Genomic DNA, 16,771 nt, shown 5'->3' with positions numbered 1-16,771 from the left:
TCACCCTGAGGAATCCCTAGAGCCACATTCTGCACTAAGTTCATCCCCAAATGGTCATGGGAAGCCAGCAGACCTAACGGAAGAGGAAGAACCCTTCATTTCACACAGCTACACAGGTCAGAAATAAACAGCTAGTGTCTTAGTGAGGATCTCACCACTATGAGCAGACACCGTGACCAAGGCATCTCTTACAAGAACATTTAATTGGGGCTGGCTTACAGGTTCAGTCCATTATCTTAAAGGTGGGAGCATGGCAGCATCCAGGCAGGCATGATGCTGGACAAGGAGCTCAAAGTTCTGTTATCTTGATCAGAAGGCAACCAGGAGAAGACTGACTCTTCCACACTGGGCGGAGCTTCAAAGCCCACCCCCACAGGGTCATACTTCCTCCAACAAGGCCACACCTCCTGATGGTACCACTCCCTATGGGCTGAGCATATTCAAATAATTATAGCCAGTCCAGGCATTTCTAAGATGAGCCTCTGAGCATTTTTGCATTTTATGCAAATTTATTCATTTATTCAAAGTCTGTCACCTCCAAAGTCGGCAGTGCAGCAAGCTTCATAGCAGACAGGATCGTCTCCTGAGCTAACCAGTGGACAGCTGACCCTGGAAGGAAGGTAAACTGTCCCTATGCCACCATACTGAAGAATGGAAACCTATACTTGTTCCTTTTTCTAACAGTCCAAGGCCCTTAAAGTTTCTGTGGAGGCAGGACGCATGCATACTCTCCTTACTCAGTTCCTTTCTTAAAAGGCAATCATGTCTGTCCCTTCCAGTTGTCTGTCCCTTCCAGAGACTCTTTCTTCCCAACCCAGTGAGAACAGCACACACAGAAAGTCCTCGCTACAAACTGGTGGCAACCATGGAAGCCGCATGAGACACCTGTAAAAAGCATTTTGTGACAAGAAGTGGTGAAGCCAGCAGCCCTACAGACTTTTGTGAGAAGAAAAAAGTACAAAGAAATTATCAGGGGAAATTATCATGGGAGAGTGGAGTTCCCAATGTTGTTTTCAGTTCCAAAAGCCTTCACATCTAGAATCACACCCAGAAAGGAGAGAGAGAGAGAGAGAGAGAGAGAGAGAGAGAGAGAGAGAGAGAGAGAGAGAGAGAGAGAAACAGAGAGAAACAGAGACAGACAGAGACAGACAGAGACAGAGACAGACAGACAGACAGACAGAGACAGAGAGAGACAGAGAGAGACAGAGAGAGACAGGCACAGAGATATTTATAACCAGACATTTTAACGTGAACTCTTTGTACTTACTGTCTGATGGCTTCTGTCACAATACCGCAGCCCAAAATAATCTATCTCCACGAGGTTTATGTGCCGGAAAACGTGGTCAAGGACGACAGAGCCTTTTGTTGACTTCTGCAAAACAAAGCGTGCAGATCGCTTCTTAACAAGGTGTCAAGTCTTTCTCCACAGGACGCAATCAAATTCTCACCTCCTACTAGCTGCCCTCTCAGGGGAACAACCTTGTTAGACCATGCTATTCTCTTCGGCTTTCCCTTAGCTACAAAGACAGATATGCTAAAATTACAGTATATTAAACAAACAGCCTTTGAAAATCACCTTAAACTTGAGGACATTGACTTAATATAAAGTCCTCTGCTACAGGATTACACCTTATCTCCAGGATGAAGTGCTTCTTTATTTTTTAATTTCCTATGTACAGCTGTTTTGTCTGCATGTATGCCTGTGTTCCGTGTGCATGCCTAGTGGCAACAAAAACCCATGAGAAGGTATCCGATCTCCTGTCACTGGAGTTACAGATGGTTGTGAGCCACTCGCCATGTGGTTGCTGGGAATTGAACTTGGGTGCTCTGGAAGAGCAGCCAGTGCTCTTAAGCACTGAGTCATCTTTCTAGCCCCGAAATGATTCTTTAAATAAAGGTAGCCCTCTATGTAAAGAACACTCAATAAATTTATTAAACATTATGGAAGCTTAAAAGTCCCATCATTCTTTCAACTGGAAAGTGATTTCTGACATGGTGGCAGGCACACACTGAAGAAACCCAGAGACATGCCTGGTGGCAGGAACACATAAAAGACACTCAGAGGCACACCAGCTACTATGTGATGATGGACTGGCTGAAGACTCCCAGAGACAGGCAGGTGTGTGTTCAAAAGACACCAGAGGCACCAATGATAAGCAAGTCCATGATGGAGAGACCGGAGAGAAAGCGAAGGAAACAGTGTTGTACTCTGAAGAGAGGCAGAAGTAGGGAAAGGAGGGTGGTGAGGATCAGCCTGATGTGAGTAGCCTTCCCTGCCACCTGAGGTAGCCATGCTAAGTTCCCGACCCATGCAACTGCTGAGGGCCACGTTTGGGTCTGTGGCCCTACAGTATCAGGGGTGTGTTGATGTCTGTGGCCTATGCTACCACAAAGGCCACACAGATGTCCCTGGTCTAGGCTGCCTATAGCCATCTCCGTGTCTGAAGGCTATGCATAATTGGCCTTGAATCCCACTGGTTGCAACACTCAGGAGAGTGGGTAATGCACCTCCCCTGGGCAGCACAATAAAGCTGGCACTGGTGGTGAGTGTGTGAGCCTGCCCAAAGGTATTAGCATGAGAGATCCTGCCCCACACCTCGCCTGGGCCGAGTGGGAGTGTTGATACCCAGGGCAGGAGAGTGGGAAAGCTGACTCTTCCCCTTGCTGGTTGCACCACTTGAGAGAGCCCCCTCCCTCACCTGGGCTCAGTACAATTGGCCCTGGAGGTGAATGCATGGAAGAGCCACGGTATGGGCATGAGAGAGATATCCCCTCCCCTTGCCTGCTGTGGGCAGGAGAGCTGGCCCAAGCTCCTCCTGTGGGCAGTTTGGGAGAACTGGTCCTGGTGTCATGGGTCCTCTCACCAGCTGCAGCACTCAGAAGAGAGGCCCCATACCTCACCTGAGCAGCAGAGCTGCCCTGATGGTAGGAGCATGGGAGAACTGGCCTGAGGGTGTGACAATGGGAGAGCTGTCCCTGTGCCTAGTCAGGGCAGTGCTGGAGAGCTGTCGTGGTGGCACGGATGCGAACCTGGATGGTGTGAGCACAGGAGAGCCAGTCTGCCTTTTGCCAGCTGCTATAAGCAGAAGAGGTGGTCCTGCCCCTCACCTGGGCAAAGCAGGAGAGCAGGCCCCCAATGGCCTGTGCAAGGGAAAACTGGTGGGCTGAACAACACAGCCACCACCCAGGCCCAGTTCCAGGGCTTTGAGTTAGTCCACCCTAACATCTACCCCGTCTATAAACTGCTACAGTGCATGAAAGGATCCTACAGATCCAAAGCTGCAGGATTCCCTTGTCTCGGGACAACAACAGAATATCCGAGAGGAGCCCCAGTGTGAGGGCCCAGTATGAACATCCTAGCAGAAGCCAGAGGCCTCAACCATATCAATGATGCATTGCAATGCACATTTGCAAGTCAAGATTAGTGGACAAAGGGGACACTGTGGGACACACCATGACACACCCCAGTGTCCACAGCAAGATTTATTTTTTATGTTACTTTTTCTTTTTTGTTGTTTTTATTTTTTGTTTTGTTTTCTTTGGTGGGGAGGTTGCAAGGGCAATGGAGGGACAGAGAGATTAGTGGGACTGGGGTACATGATGTGAAAAAATCATAAAGCATCAATAAAAAGTTTTTAAGAAGAAAAAACTGATTCACACACACATACACACATACACAATCATTACTCTCAGAAGTATCTAGAATAGGAACTCCATAAAATTAAACAGCCAAAGCTTTTATTTTTTTTAACCCTCAAATCATAAATCCATAGATTAAAGCTGCTGAATAACCCTCATCGGGGTATCTGACTCCGTCAATCCCTCACACAGGAGCACAGACAGAAAGAAAATATTTCTCTGGCTTGTATTTTAAGCACTGACACCTATATAAATATGCTACTCTATCTTCTCTCCCTCCTAAGATACATGCATAGCATAAGGCCCTGGATTCAGGCCTCTTATTATGTTATATATTAAATAATTATTTACAAATACAAGAAATGTGTAGTCAGCAGGCAGTAATCCACGCTAGTCTTGACAACGGTCTATCTGGACAGCGCCAGCGCAGGCTCAGGGCTTCTCTTTTTGTGGTCCTATCATGGGCAGGTATGATTAGGCAGTGAAAGAAATCCCCAGTTCACTCTGTACATCCTAGGGCTTTTGTTCAATTGCAGCTTCTCTCAGACAGTGACCACCAGGTGCTTAAGTGTACCAGGTAAACTCTATAAATAGAGTATGAGATGAATAAAATTACACACTTGGAAAACATAGTCTGTAGCTGCTTGTATTACAAATGCTAATTATATCCTTCCCCCCCACCCCCCAAAAAAAAGCTGCTTGCATGATGAGAGTGTCTGCACGCAGCTTCTGGGAACCCACCCCCAAGCTGGTTCTTAGTGGTAAATAAAGATGCCAACAGCCAATAGCTGGGGAGGACAGACAGAGGCGGGATTTTAGGATTTCCCAGGCTTGAGACCTAGAGAAGATGAAAGAGGAAATGTACCATGGCAGCAGAGTGTGGAGAAGAGGCAGAACCGCCATGTGGAGGGGCCGGGAGAGGGCCCAACTGGGTCCATGGCAGCCATGGTAGAACATAGACTCATAACTCAGAATTATCGGCAGGAGGTCTATTAACAGCATGGAGGTTAGGCAGTGGCCCAGCTAGTGTGCTGTGTAAGGCAATATTAAAATATAAGGCTGTGTATGTGTCTTTCATTCAGTAACATAAACCACTGAGGCGGGAAGCAACCCCATGTCAGGATTTTATTAATAATGAATTCTACCATAGCCCTTCTTACAAACCCCCGAATCTCTACATTACACTGGTTCAACTAAACCGCTCTCTCCCCACTTCAAGTTTCACCAAACTGTTTACTTGAAGCCAAAAACTCTGCCATGATGGACTTACACACTGCTGAGCAGCGTCTGCTCTAACAAGGGCACATCCAGTAACTGTCTCCGGGGGGCTCGCCTCCCTGTGTGCTTCTCTGCAATGAACATCTGGGGATGAAATCGCTCAATGGAAGAATATCATACTTACAACTAGAGTTGGTACTGCCAAGAAGCCCATTATAGTCCATGCGATGAAAATGCATGCTCCCCCACCCGTGCCAACACTCCGGCCAGATGAGGGAGGGGTGGTGCATATGGCAAAGCGGAGCTGGTTTTCTTCATATTTCCTTGACTCTTATTAAAAAATAAGCCCTCTTTCATGTACTTACCAGACAACTGCATTTCCTAGCATGGGGCAAGGTATTCTTTAACTCAGTGTATGAGGCGACCCTTTGGTATTTTAAAAACATACACAATTGTATTTAGTGTATTAACTCTTCACTCCATCTGGAAATTATTTTTTGTGCTTGGAATAAGGCCTAACTTTGTTTCCAAATGGACAGAAACTGTGCTATTGTTTACTCAAGAGCCATGGTTCCTTTTAGGATGTGAAGTGCCTTCATCATCTCCTAAAGTCTCTCCCACAGACATTCAAAGAACGATACTTCTAATGTTTTAATGAATTTAATATATTTTGTTTGATATCCAAAATATTTTTCGACGTTGTGTTTAACAGTTCTTAGATATTTTTCTTGATGAGAACTTTAGGATCATGTTGCAAACTTAATTAAAAACTTAATTCTGGGACTGGGCACAGTGGCATACACCTTTGTTCCCAGCACTAAGTAGGTAGAGACAGACAGGTCTTTATGAGTTCAAGGCCAGCCTGGTCTACAAAGCAAGTTCCAGGCCAGCTCAGCTGGGGCTATGTAAAAAGACATTGTCTCAAAACACCAACGAAATCAATAATGTTAGGAATTTGGAATTAAGTTGACAGACTAGAGGACTAGCAGGGTGGAGGTGACAGTGTTTACTAGGTAAAATCAAGGTGGTTTTCTTTCACATGCATTGTACTGGATAGTTTTTATGTCAACTTGACACAAGTTAGAGTCATCTAAGAAGAGGAAACTTAGGCTGAGAAAATGTCTCTATAAAATCTGGCTGCAGGAGAGCCTATAGGACATTTGTTTTAATAGTGATTGATGAGGGAAGGCCCAGTCCATGGTGGGTGGTGTCATCCATTAGCCAGACACCCTGGGTTCTATAAAAGAGCAGACTGAGAAAGACATGTCAAGCAAGCCAGAAGGCAACACCCCTCCATGGCCTCCACCTAAGTTCCTACCTTCAGGTTCCTGCTCTGTTTGAGTTCCTGTCCTGACTTCCATCAATGACAGAGCTTAAAGCATTAAGCCAAATAAACCCTTTCCTCTCCAATTCGTTTTTGGTCATGGTGTTTCATCATAGCAACAGTAACCCAAACTAAGACATGCTTCAAAACAATTTACACACACACACACACACACACACACACACACACACACACAGAAACACACATACGTCACAGAATTTTACCTAGGTTTTGTGGCCGGCAAATTTATAGAATCTTCTCCTCAAGCAAATACGTCCTGCCTTAATCTCTGAAACCTCTAAACATGATGTCACCCCCACCAGTGTGTCAGGTGGTACAGTGACCATGAGACAAAGAAATGACCTACTGGTGAGTCTGTACCCAACATGCAAAGCAGTTTCTCTAGCAGAAGGGGAAGAGGCTTGAGGGCGCCATGTGTCCTCTCACTCAACAGACAGGAGACTGCCTGAGAAGCTGTGTGCTGGCTGGATTTAAAATGACCATAGAGACACCTGGTCATATCTGCAAGTGCATGGCCAGAAAGGGTAAACTGAGGAAGGAAGATGCACACACTCATGCCGTGGGCCCCCCACTGGGTAAAGGAGAGAAAGTGAGCGGAGCAGCAGCATGGCCTCTCTCTATGCCTGTCTTCATCTGGTTTCTATTTCTGTGGCTAAACACTCACCAAAAGCACCTTAGGAAAGTGTTTCACAGGCTTACATGTCCTGATCATGCTCCATCACTGAGGGAAGCCAAGGCAGGAACTCAAGGTGCTCGGTGCTCTCTTATACACCCCAGGACCACCCGCCCAGGGATGATGGCACCACCTATAGTTAGCTATGCCCTTCCATCAATCATTAACCAAGAAAGTGCCCCCACAGACCTGCACACGGGCCAATTTGATGGAGCCAGCTCCTCAATTGAGGTACCCTCTTCCCAGAGGACTCCAGCTTGTGTCAAGCTGACAGAAAACTGACAAGCACACTGACTACAGAAATGATGTAACTAATCAGCTATCTCGGGCATGCCTTTCTTGGTGAGACAGATTCTAACTCTTCTGAAACTACAAGTCACAGTAAGACCTTCCTGTTTTAAGCTGCCTTTGGGGTGTTTTGTCACAATAACTAGAAAAACCTCAAGGAGCTGAAGCAGTCCGCAGTTGACAGCCAATAAGGAAAGAACCACCCCACACTCACAAAACTGGGCTGACAACAGCCAAAATTAAAAAGGAAGAAGATTCTCACCCACAGCCTTCAGTTAAGAGACCTGTAGTCAAAAATCTCTGATTAGAGCAGTGGCTACCAACCTTCTTAACACTGTGACCCTATAATACAGTTCCTCATGTTGCAGTGACCCCCTGACCATAACATTATTTTTGTTGCTACTTCATGGCTGTAATTTTGCTACTTTTACAAATCATAAGGTAAATCTCTGATATGCAGGATATCTGATATGTGACCCCTGTGAAAAGATCATCTAACACCCAAGGGGTCACGACCCACAGGTTGAGAACCATTGTGGTAGGTGCTCCTGAGCCCTAACCTACAGCACTGGAAGGCAGTGAGGGGCATACATTCAAGCCACTGTACATGTAGCGATTTGCTGCTCTGATCAGAAAATTCACACAGTCTTATTCTTAGGTAGTTTGTAATTCTATTGGTACTATATTTCCTGACTGGCTACAGTTTGGTGAATGCACTGAAGAGCAATGTTGACATTGGTTTTACCCCCAGCCATCTTATCAATGCTTACTAAACAATTATGTCTATGCTGTCTTCTGAGCCAATTGTATTTTCCACATTCTGGTTCTTGGACAGGAGTGGTGGATACACGGTTTTAAGTCCAGGCAGAGACAGGTCAGTCTCTGAGGTCGAGAACAGTTTAGTCTACATGATATAGTTTTAGGCTGGCCATGGCTTCATAGTGAAACCCTCCCTCAAATTTAAGAGAGTTCAGGTTCTTCCTTTACAAACCACCACTGACCACACACACACACACACACACACACACACACACACACACTCCTCTTCTAGCGCTGACGAGGGCCTCAGTTACTGTCTGCTGTGAGAAGCAGCATCCTTCTCTTCCTGGTTCCCTGGAGCTGCTTCTGAACATTCACTATGATGGAAATCACCCTCTTCCAAACAGGAGGTCCCTCTTGGTCTGCTTTCTCTGGCTTTTGGTTTTGCTTTGTTTTGATTTGATTTTTTAATTAAGAAGTGATAAATCCACCAATTTTCCCTTAGAAATCTAAGATGACTATGTAGGTTTTTTTTCCTTTCCTCTATGAGCTACATGTTCCCAAGGAATATGGAATATGTCCAAACATCTTTTCTGATACTTCCAAATGTGTATCGTAAACAGGAGTGTGAAAGTCATGTCCCATCCTCTCCTCTCCTCTCTCTCAGGTCTTATGCTCAGGCATAGAATACAGGATGAATAAGCAAACCAGGTACAGCTCCTAATATTCTGTCCCCAAACAAGCCAACAAGAAGTTGTTCATTTAAGAAAAAAAAAAGGAAAGAAGCATTCAGGAAAGACTGACGACTTCTCTCTCTCTCTCTCTCTCTCTCTCTCTCTCTCTCTCTCTCTCTGTGTGTGTGTGTGTGTGTGTGTCTGTGTGTGTGTGTCTGTGTGTGTGTGTCTGTGTGTATCCATAACTATGTATGTATGTATGTCAAGTTTTTTTATGAAAATGACTTCAATATTTCCACACCCTCTAGAAATGCCAGGCACTCTTTCTTTCATACATATAACCTACTTACAGAGCATAAAATGACCTAACACGCTTAGTCATGAAGGGCGTTTGCAAATGCAAGCTTGGAAAACTGCCTCAGAGCTTGAGGTGGCAGCTCCTGCCTGCAATCAAAGCCCTCAGGAGGTTTAAGCAGGCAGAATGCTATGAGTTTGGGGGCAGCCTGGGGTACAAAATGAGACCCTGCTCCCAAGAAAAGCAAAGAGAGTTGGGGAACCACCTCAATACGGGAATTACTAAAATTTCTTGCATAAAAGAAAGACACCATCTTTTAAAACTATCATTGCCAAACTACCAGAATATGGAGTGTCGACTCTCTGCGACAGTTTTGCATTTAAAGAGACTTTGCTTCTGAAAATGTTTAGGATTGTTTTCTTTCGACACATTTTGTTTTCCTCTAGAGAGAACTCATAAGGACAGCGTCCAACGGTAGGCAATGAATCCCATTCTGATCTGAAAAAGAACGGGACTCCCTCTGTAGTATTCTATGCAGAAGGTCATGTCTACCACCTGAGGGCACAGCCAATCAGCAACCGAATCACATGTTCCATCCTCCTTCTTCATGTGATCCTAAGAAACCATCTTCCAGTAAGGAAATTAAAATGCAGGGCTGTATCTGCAGGGCTGGGGGGATACAGCACAGGGATAGCAAGCCTGCTTAGGACCCTCTTCTTCCGGTCTGTTCCCCTCAGTCTCACATAGCCCAGGCTTGCCTTGAACTTGATATGTTAGCAAAAATGACTTTAAAACTCTGATCCCCAGGGTGTGACGGTGGAACAGGGTGCCATGGGGGCACTGTGATCCGGATGTAAAGTGAATAAATTAATAAAACAATTCTAATCCCACACACTCCCTCCATCCTACCCACTGCTGGGATTATAGGCCTGTGCTACCACAGTCAGGAGTTTTTTATGTGAGACTGTGGCTCAAACCTGAGCTTACACCCCAGCTCCACATTTTACTCTCTGGAAGATGAGGAAAGGTGAACAAAAGGCAGTAGAGTAAAGGAAGAGACTTGGTACACAGGTCTGTGGGAAGAGAGCCCCCCCTCCCCCCACCCCCCTCCCCCACACCCCCCTCCCCCACACCCCCCCACCCCCAGGTCTGGTATCAAAACCCTAGAGACACTAAAGGTAACCAGTGACTTAAAAGGAAATCCTCTTAAAGTGGCCTCGGAGGGAAGAGATGGAGAGGCCTGGTTTTCACACATGACTTACGAAAGATAGCTTTAAAACCCAAGGAGCAGCAGGACAGGCGAGGCATTGCTTTGCTTTGCTCGCTGAGGCTGCTATGCCTTTGCGTCTGCTGCGATTGATGTTAAGTAGAGAAATTTGCACGGACAACGTGGGAACATGACAACTCTTGCTTTACTCTCCTTTAAAGTTACTTCAGGGCTTCTTAATCTGAATTCTTCTAGAGCCCTGCCAGCAGTCAGACAAAATCATCATTAGCCACCACTGTGGACTCTCAGTTCCAGCAAGCCTCCAGGCAAGCCTTCACCACTAAATCAGACTGTTACTGTCGTTTGAAATGTAAGAAAAGCGTGCTTCTTCACTCCTTTCAGTCCTGAGCAGAGGACAGGCAAGAGTGCAGTCAGGATCACTTCCATTTCTAAGAGCAATCCAGAAGCCACAGAAGATATAATTACAACCACAGCACTTAGCAACATGCCTAAGACACTTCTAAATAGATAAACAAAATTTTGTCTCTAATAATCGACTTTCATTAGTGAGACCCTAGCAACAGTACTGGATAAGAATTCAAATATCAGGAAAGGAATTCTTCCCACTTAAGTGTTCCCCTGTGGTCTGGCCAGACTGATGGCCTTGTTCCCTTCACCCTGAGGATGCTTCTCTCCCAACTCTTTAAGATCTCAGCTTTATTATAATTCTAGCCCTGGGCCTACAAAGTCTCCTCGCTTTGGCTGTCTCTTAATCTATTTGACCTTTATTAAGGTCATCTGTTCCTCCTCTGTTCTACTAATACGTAAACACTCTGCACTTGACCTGATCCAAGAAGTTGAGAAGCAATAAAGTCCAGATGCTTTGAGAGGAGATGCTAGCTCCTACACTCCACTTGCTCTGTTAATAATCTAATAATTTATACCTGTACGATAGCTTTAAAGTTCACGATGAGCTAATGAACAATTGAAGAACAGGAATAAATAAAAAAAAAAAATCAGGCTCCTTTTCTCAGATCTTATAAAGCTTCCATTTTTCCTAAATCAATCAGACTTAGGATGATAAAGAGGAAATAGGTCATTGCCCTGTTACATCAGACAAGCAAAAACAATTCAGTTCACTTTTAATTAATAATTTCCCCTCTGTTTGGGTGATATATAATTCCAAGAGACTCAATATATTCTAAAAGTACAGTAAGAGATCAGTATGTTTGAAATTCATGATACTAAAAAGTGGAGGATCCTGAAATTAAATTATATGTACTACGTAGAGATGTGTAATTTCCCATGCAATAAAGTACATCTGACAAGAATTTGGTGTTCCAACATTAAGAAAACAGAAAAAACTAGGCAAAAGACAGTTAAGCAAATAAGGAAAGCGTCATCCCTTCAGTCTCTCAGAAAAGATTAAATGTTACAGCACACTCATTTGCCTTTAAAATGAGTGCTGCCTGTGGCATTTCTGGATTGTGAACTGTGTGCCACATAAGGGAGATAGGCTGTTTTCACACCAACAACTTTCTGGAAACAACAGTTTCTCCCATGTAGTCTTAGGGAACAACTCCCAAGGAGGACAAGCTGATTTGGAAATACCACCAGGGAGCCTTTCAGCCAGAACAAAGGATCCCTCCAATGAGTAATAACGGCTTTGCAGATTAGTGCAACATTACAAACCAGAAAGGCAGGTTTTGGCCAGCCACACAGAATGATAACTACTGCGATCAACAAGACAGCTTGTTCTTGTTCCTTCCCAAAGGGAAACGAGCCTACAAAGAAGGCTTCACCGCTATGCCTGTAAAAACCTACTCTGTCTTTATTTAGTATTTTGAACAAAAGGATTTTCAGTTCTCTTGGAAAACATAAATCATATTAAGTATTTTAGCATAGGCCCAGGAGGGTACGGTACATAGGGACTTGGAGGAAGAGCCTCTCAGGCACCAGAGGGACCTCCGCTCAGGAAAGCAAGACAAGCAGCTCGTAATGGCTTTTAACTAAGTGCCATCTTCACATCCATTTACTGGGGGAAAACTTTTATCATGGAAAAATATGGTTTTCTTTCAAGCTGTTTTTTCCCCATACACAATTTGTATATGCTGATAAAATTGGAATAAACGTTTGCCAGTCTTTAGGGTTTTAGCTATATTGGTATGTACCAACCCCAAAACTTAGCAGCATATACCACGAATCATTTGCTTGAGTTTTAAATTTGGCCAGAGCTCAGGACAGCTGGTGTTTGTTCACTGTGTTGAAGAACCCGGTGTGACCTCACTCACAAGTCACCTGACATGGGTGGAATGGGAGGGCTGGCTCAACCTCTCTCTGCACCTTATATGTCTCTCCAGCAAGAGATCTCATTCTAAGGTCAGCCAGGGCTCAGAGAACACAGACCAAAACTGCTCAGCATCAGTCTGGCTGTGTTCTGTTGATTAAAACAAGCCACAAGGTCCACCCAGAAGGGGAAAGAACAAGAATGGACTCCTCTTGACAGGAGGGATGGATGGCATACTCTGAGTGGCTGGAGGAAGCAGACGCTGCCATCTTTGTAGACAATGGACTTGATTTGTTTTTCTCCCAGCCTGGCTCTACCCTTCATAATGTTTCCCCCACCTAAACTCATCCTTTCTCTCATACTTCAAATTACAGGAAGACAAAAGACAGAACAAACAAGAGTAAACTACTCCAGCTGTCTGTATTTAAGAAAGGATGCCACGTTTTCACATACTTTCACTTTGCAAAAGCCATGTGAAATTAGCATCTTAGTTCTACCTTACAAACTGGAAGGAATAGAAGCAGCATGGTCCCTACAACCTAGAAAGGCATGGGAGAAGACTTGTCCCCTAATGTATCTGACTTAAAGCCCCAACCCATTCTGTGACACCAGCATGGAGAGCATAGGGAACCTTCCATGGTCCATGAAATCAGAACAAGACTCCTGTGTGGGTCACACTGATAACCCCAGCACTAGGAAGACAGAGGCAGGAAAAATGTTGTAAGTCCAGGGTCAGCTGGGCTGCAGAGTGAGACCCTGTCTCAAATAGATGAGCAAGCAGAAGAGCCTTACAATGTTACTAGTTGTCAGTCATCACTTCACACTGCTTCTTTTAGAAGCACTAACATGGTTCCTGATGTCGCCGCAGATAACAATAAACAGTAAGAGAACCCAGCCAACGACTACTAAGCCAGATAGTACAAAAGTCAGTTAACGTTCAAAGCAAACATTGTTTCACTTTGCAAAAATACCTACTTTATGAAAACAATCTTGTTGACATAAAAGTCTTCTACCTGTATGTGTTGTTGTTGTGTTGATTTGAAACAAGGTCTCATGCAGCCCAGGCTGGACCCTGCTATGTAGCAGAGGATGACCTTGAACTCCTGAATCTTCTGGTTGGACCTCCTAGTGCTGGGTTGATAGGGTTATTTCAGCATGCCCAGCTGCATGTGTTATTTAATGAGCCAGGTTTGTTACAACTGAGTCTTGAGCTAGCATATGTGAAATGGCTTCTACTGTGACATTTTCATACATACAAATCATTGTGTTTTGTTTGCATATGCTCCCCAATGCCCTGTCCGTGCCCCCTTAGTAGTCCTCTTCCTCCCCAAAATAGTCCTCAAATCTTCCCATTTGTCTTCATCACACACACACACACACACACACACGCCATTACACCATCTTAAACTAGTTTAATCTCTTTAAATTATTATAGCAATAATAAGTATACATGTGATAACCTATATAAGCAAAAGTTCCTTTAGGGCTCAATAATTTTAAATAGTATAGAAACATCAAACTAAGCAGCTTAGGAATCTCCCCATTATACTAAAGACAAAATTATACTCTTGGTGGTGGTGGTGGTGGTGGTGGTGGTGGTGGTGGTGGTGGTGGTGGTGGTGGTGGTGTGTGTATGTGTGTGTTTAAATAGGCAATGTTATTGATTCCTTTGTTTTTGGAAAGCCTTGTACCCCAGCCCTTCCTCATTTTATACATGAGATAAGTAGGCCTCAGGGTGAGCTGCCATTAGGCCACATACAGTCTAAGAACATGATCTATGCAGTGTGATTCCACTAAAACAAGCATTTTCTTCTCCCAGTGTCTGACAGATCATGTTACAACAGGGTCCTGAAAAATTCACATCAGTGGTGAGATGAACCCCAGAAAACAAAGAGGAACCAAACATGAGGCTGCTCAGAGGCTGGCAGAAAGCACCACACTTTGACAGAAGAAACTGTAACGACCACAAGGAAGCTATTCCAAGACCAACTTAAGACATACTCTGATGTCATGATTTGCACTACATAAGCACCAGTGCCTGAAACACAGGCGGATTTTCATCCACATTGGCCATCCTCAAAATATGTCAGACTTATGAAATCCAGAGTCTCAAAAAATAATCTTCCTGAATTTGTTTAGTGTCCAAGATTAAATTTCAGAATAAGAAAGGATATTAGATCTGGTGGTGGTGGCACACACCTTTAATCCCAGCACTTGGGAGGGAAAAGCAGTCGATCTCTGTGAGTTCAAGGATAGCCCGGTCTATAGAGTGAGTTCTAGAATAGCCAGAGCTAAACAGAGAAACCCTGTCTCAAATAAATAAATAAATAAATAAATAAATAAATAAATAAATAATGCTGGAAGGGGCTGTGCTGAAATTCAAGGATAGCCCGGTCTATAGAGTGAGTTCTAGAATAGCCAGAGCTAAACAGAGAAACCCTGTCTCAAATAAATAAATAAATAAATAAATAAATAAATAAATAAATAAGTAATGCTGGAAGGGGCTGTGCTGAAATCCAGAGGAAGTCTACAGTTTAGTTACTAAACTGTGTCTGTTCATGTCAGTTTGACTCCAGAAGAGCGGCATTAAAGGAGTAGCCAGCCCTCAGTGACTTCTGCTAACTCTTCTATAAATCTGACCTTATGGTATCCAGCAAGGTTTTATAAATTGGCTTTTAAATTACTAAAGTGTCTGAATACTAAGAGATACAAATGTTTCAGAAACTGTGTGGTCCACTGTATTCTTTACAGGATGGAGACACCCCCCCCCCAAAAAAAAAAGACACTGTGGTAAGGAAGCCTTTTAACTTTTTCTGGGTTTATGAGACGGGGTCTCCCTGTGACCTAGACCCTGTGAGTCTTGAGATGACAGGTGTGGGATACAACATACTCAGTATCTATTTTATTTTATTTTTTAAATAGATTCTATTTACCATGAAATCTTGGAAAACTCACTGATAAGCTTGCTTTAACTTTTTAAAACATCCAGATGACTATTTCCCACCAGCCTCACAAAGCAGTCTATATTTGATAGATACACTCGCTTAAAACAGTTATTTGAAGCCAGGCATGGTGGCTCACCCCTGTAACCCCAGCACCTAGAAGCCTGACACCAGTGGACTGCCATAAGTTTGAGGCTACATTGGGCTGCCCAGTAAATTCTGAACCACTCTGGGCTACAGTCTGAGATCTTGTCACAAAACAAAACAACCCCCAAAACAAAGCCAGCAAAATTACATATGGTTATTTAAACTAACTCTAGTTTGAATTTTCAAAAAGACATTTCATAATCTTTGAATGCACTATTGTTAATACTGGCAATGATAAATTTATACTAACACAACTAATATCCTATTATTTTATTTTTTATCTTTTTTCCTTTTATTTAAAATAGATTTTGCCCTCAAATAATATATCCTGATTATGATGAATCCACTCCCCCTACTTCCGGTTCCTTCCCACCTCCCCTCTCATCTGGATCTATTCCCTTTCTTTCTCTCATTAGAAAAAAACAAAACAGGTTCCTAAGAGATAGTAATAAAGTAAAATATAACAAGATAAAACCAAAACTATCACATCTAAATCGGACAAAATGAACCAACAGAAGGAAAAGAGCCCAAGCGAAGGCCTGAGAATCACATTTCTAGTTTTATAAAGAGGATTTATGAAAGAGTTTCTACAAATCCACTCATGTTCTAATCATAACTGTTACGAGCTGTGATGTAATAATGATTGCTGCGAGCTTATCAATTCCTGCCATCATGAGGTGGACTCTGTCCTCTCTTTCTCCCTGGGCTAGCCTGTGGCAACAATCACACGTGCGTTCTCCACAAATGATACCACCTCTGTTCTAGCTGTAGGTCCCTCCCTGCTGTTGCAGAGCCCTAAGCTGCCATTAAAAGAAGTCCTACCTTGCTACTGGGCTCAGAAAATACAGAAGTGGGGCTCCTTCACAGGCTCTGAACATGTGGATGGAGATATCTGAGGCTCCCAGACTGAATACCATCAAAGTCGGCAGTCGGCGTTAGGCCTTCCCCCTTACCAAATCATGGAAGGTAATGACTACTGTTCACCCACAGTTCCCACACCACATCAGGGGTTTGTTATACAACTATATACTGCAGACCACTAGACTACTCGCAGCCCTGTGTGCTCTCTGCTTGACAGATATTCCACAAAGAAAAGCCAAACCTCACACAAAACACTATCAACTCTTTGACTTCCCATTAACACTCAACAAGTAAAAACCATGTTAGAGAAGAAAGCATTAAAATATAACAAGCAAGAAGCACCAGACACACCCATCCCTAAGCACACCACGGTGTAACACACCTAGCCCCCTTCCAGAGAGTATAAAGGGACCAAGTCACTGGAGGGAAGAGGCCT

General features: G+C 43.9%; 1 protein-coding gene across 3 annotated transcripts in view; it reads right to left on the bottom strand.

The window, feature by feature from the left end:
• Epb41l4a (erythrocyte membrane protein band 4.1 like 4A) overlaps positions 1-16,771 on the bottom strand; it is a 209,447-nt gene that overhangs the window by 121,912 nt on the left and 70,764 nt on the right. For all 3 annotated transcript variants that reach the window (XM_034518397.2, XM_076912856.1, XM_034518399.2), the window contains one exon: positions 1,268-1,372. In XM_034518397.2, the coding sequence (XP_034374288.1) occupies positions 1,268-1,372 (105 nt within the window). The remainder of the gene's footprint in view (positions 1-1,267; positions 1,373-16,771) is intronic.

This window comes from Arvicanthis niloticus, chromosome 14, assembly GCF_011762505.2.
Source record: "Arvicanthis niloticus isolate mArvNil1 chromosome 14, mArvNil1.pat.X, whole genome shotgun sequence".
Lineage (NCBI taxonomy): Eukaryota > Metazoa > Chordata > Mammalia > Rodentia > Muridae > Arvicanthis > Arvicanthis niloticus.
This window is presented reverse-complemented; position numbering and strand designations above follow the sequence as displayed.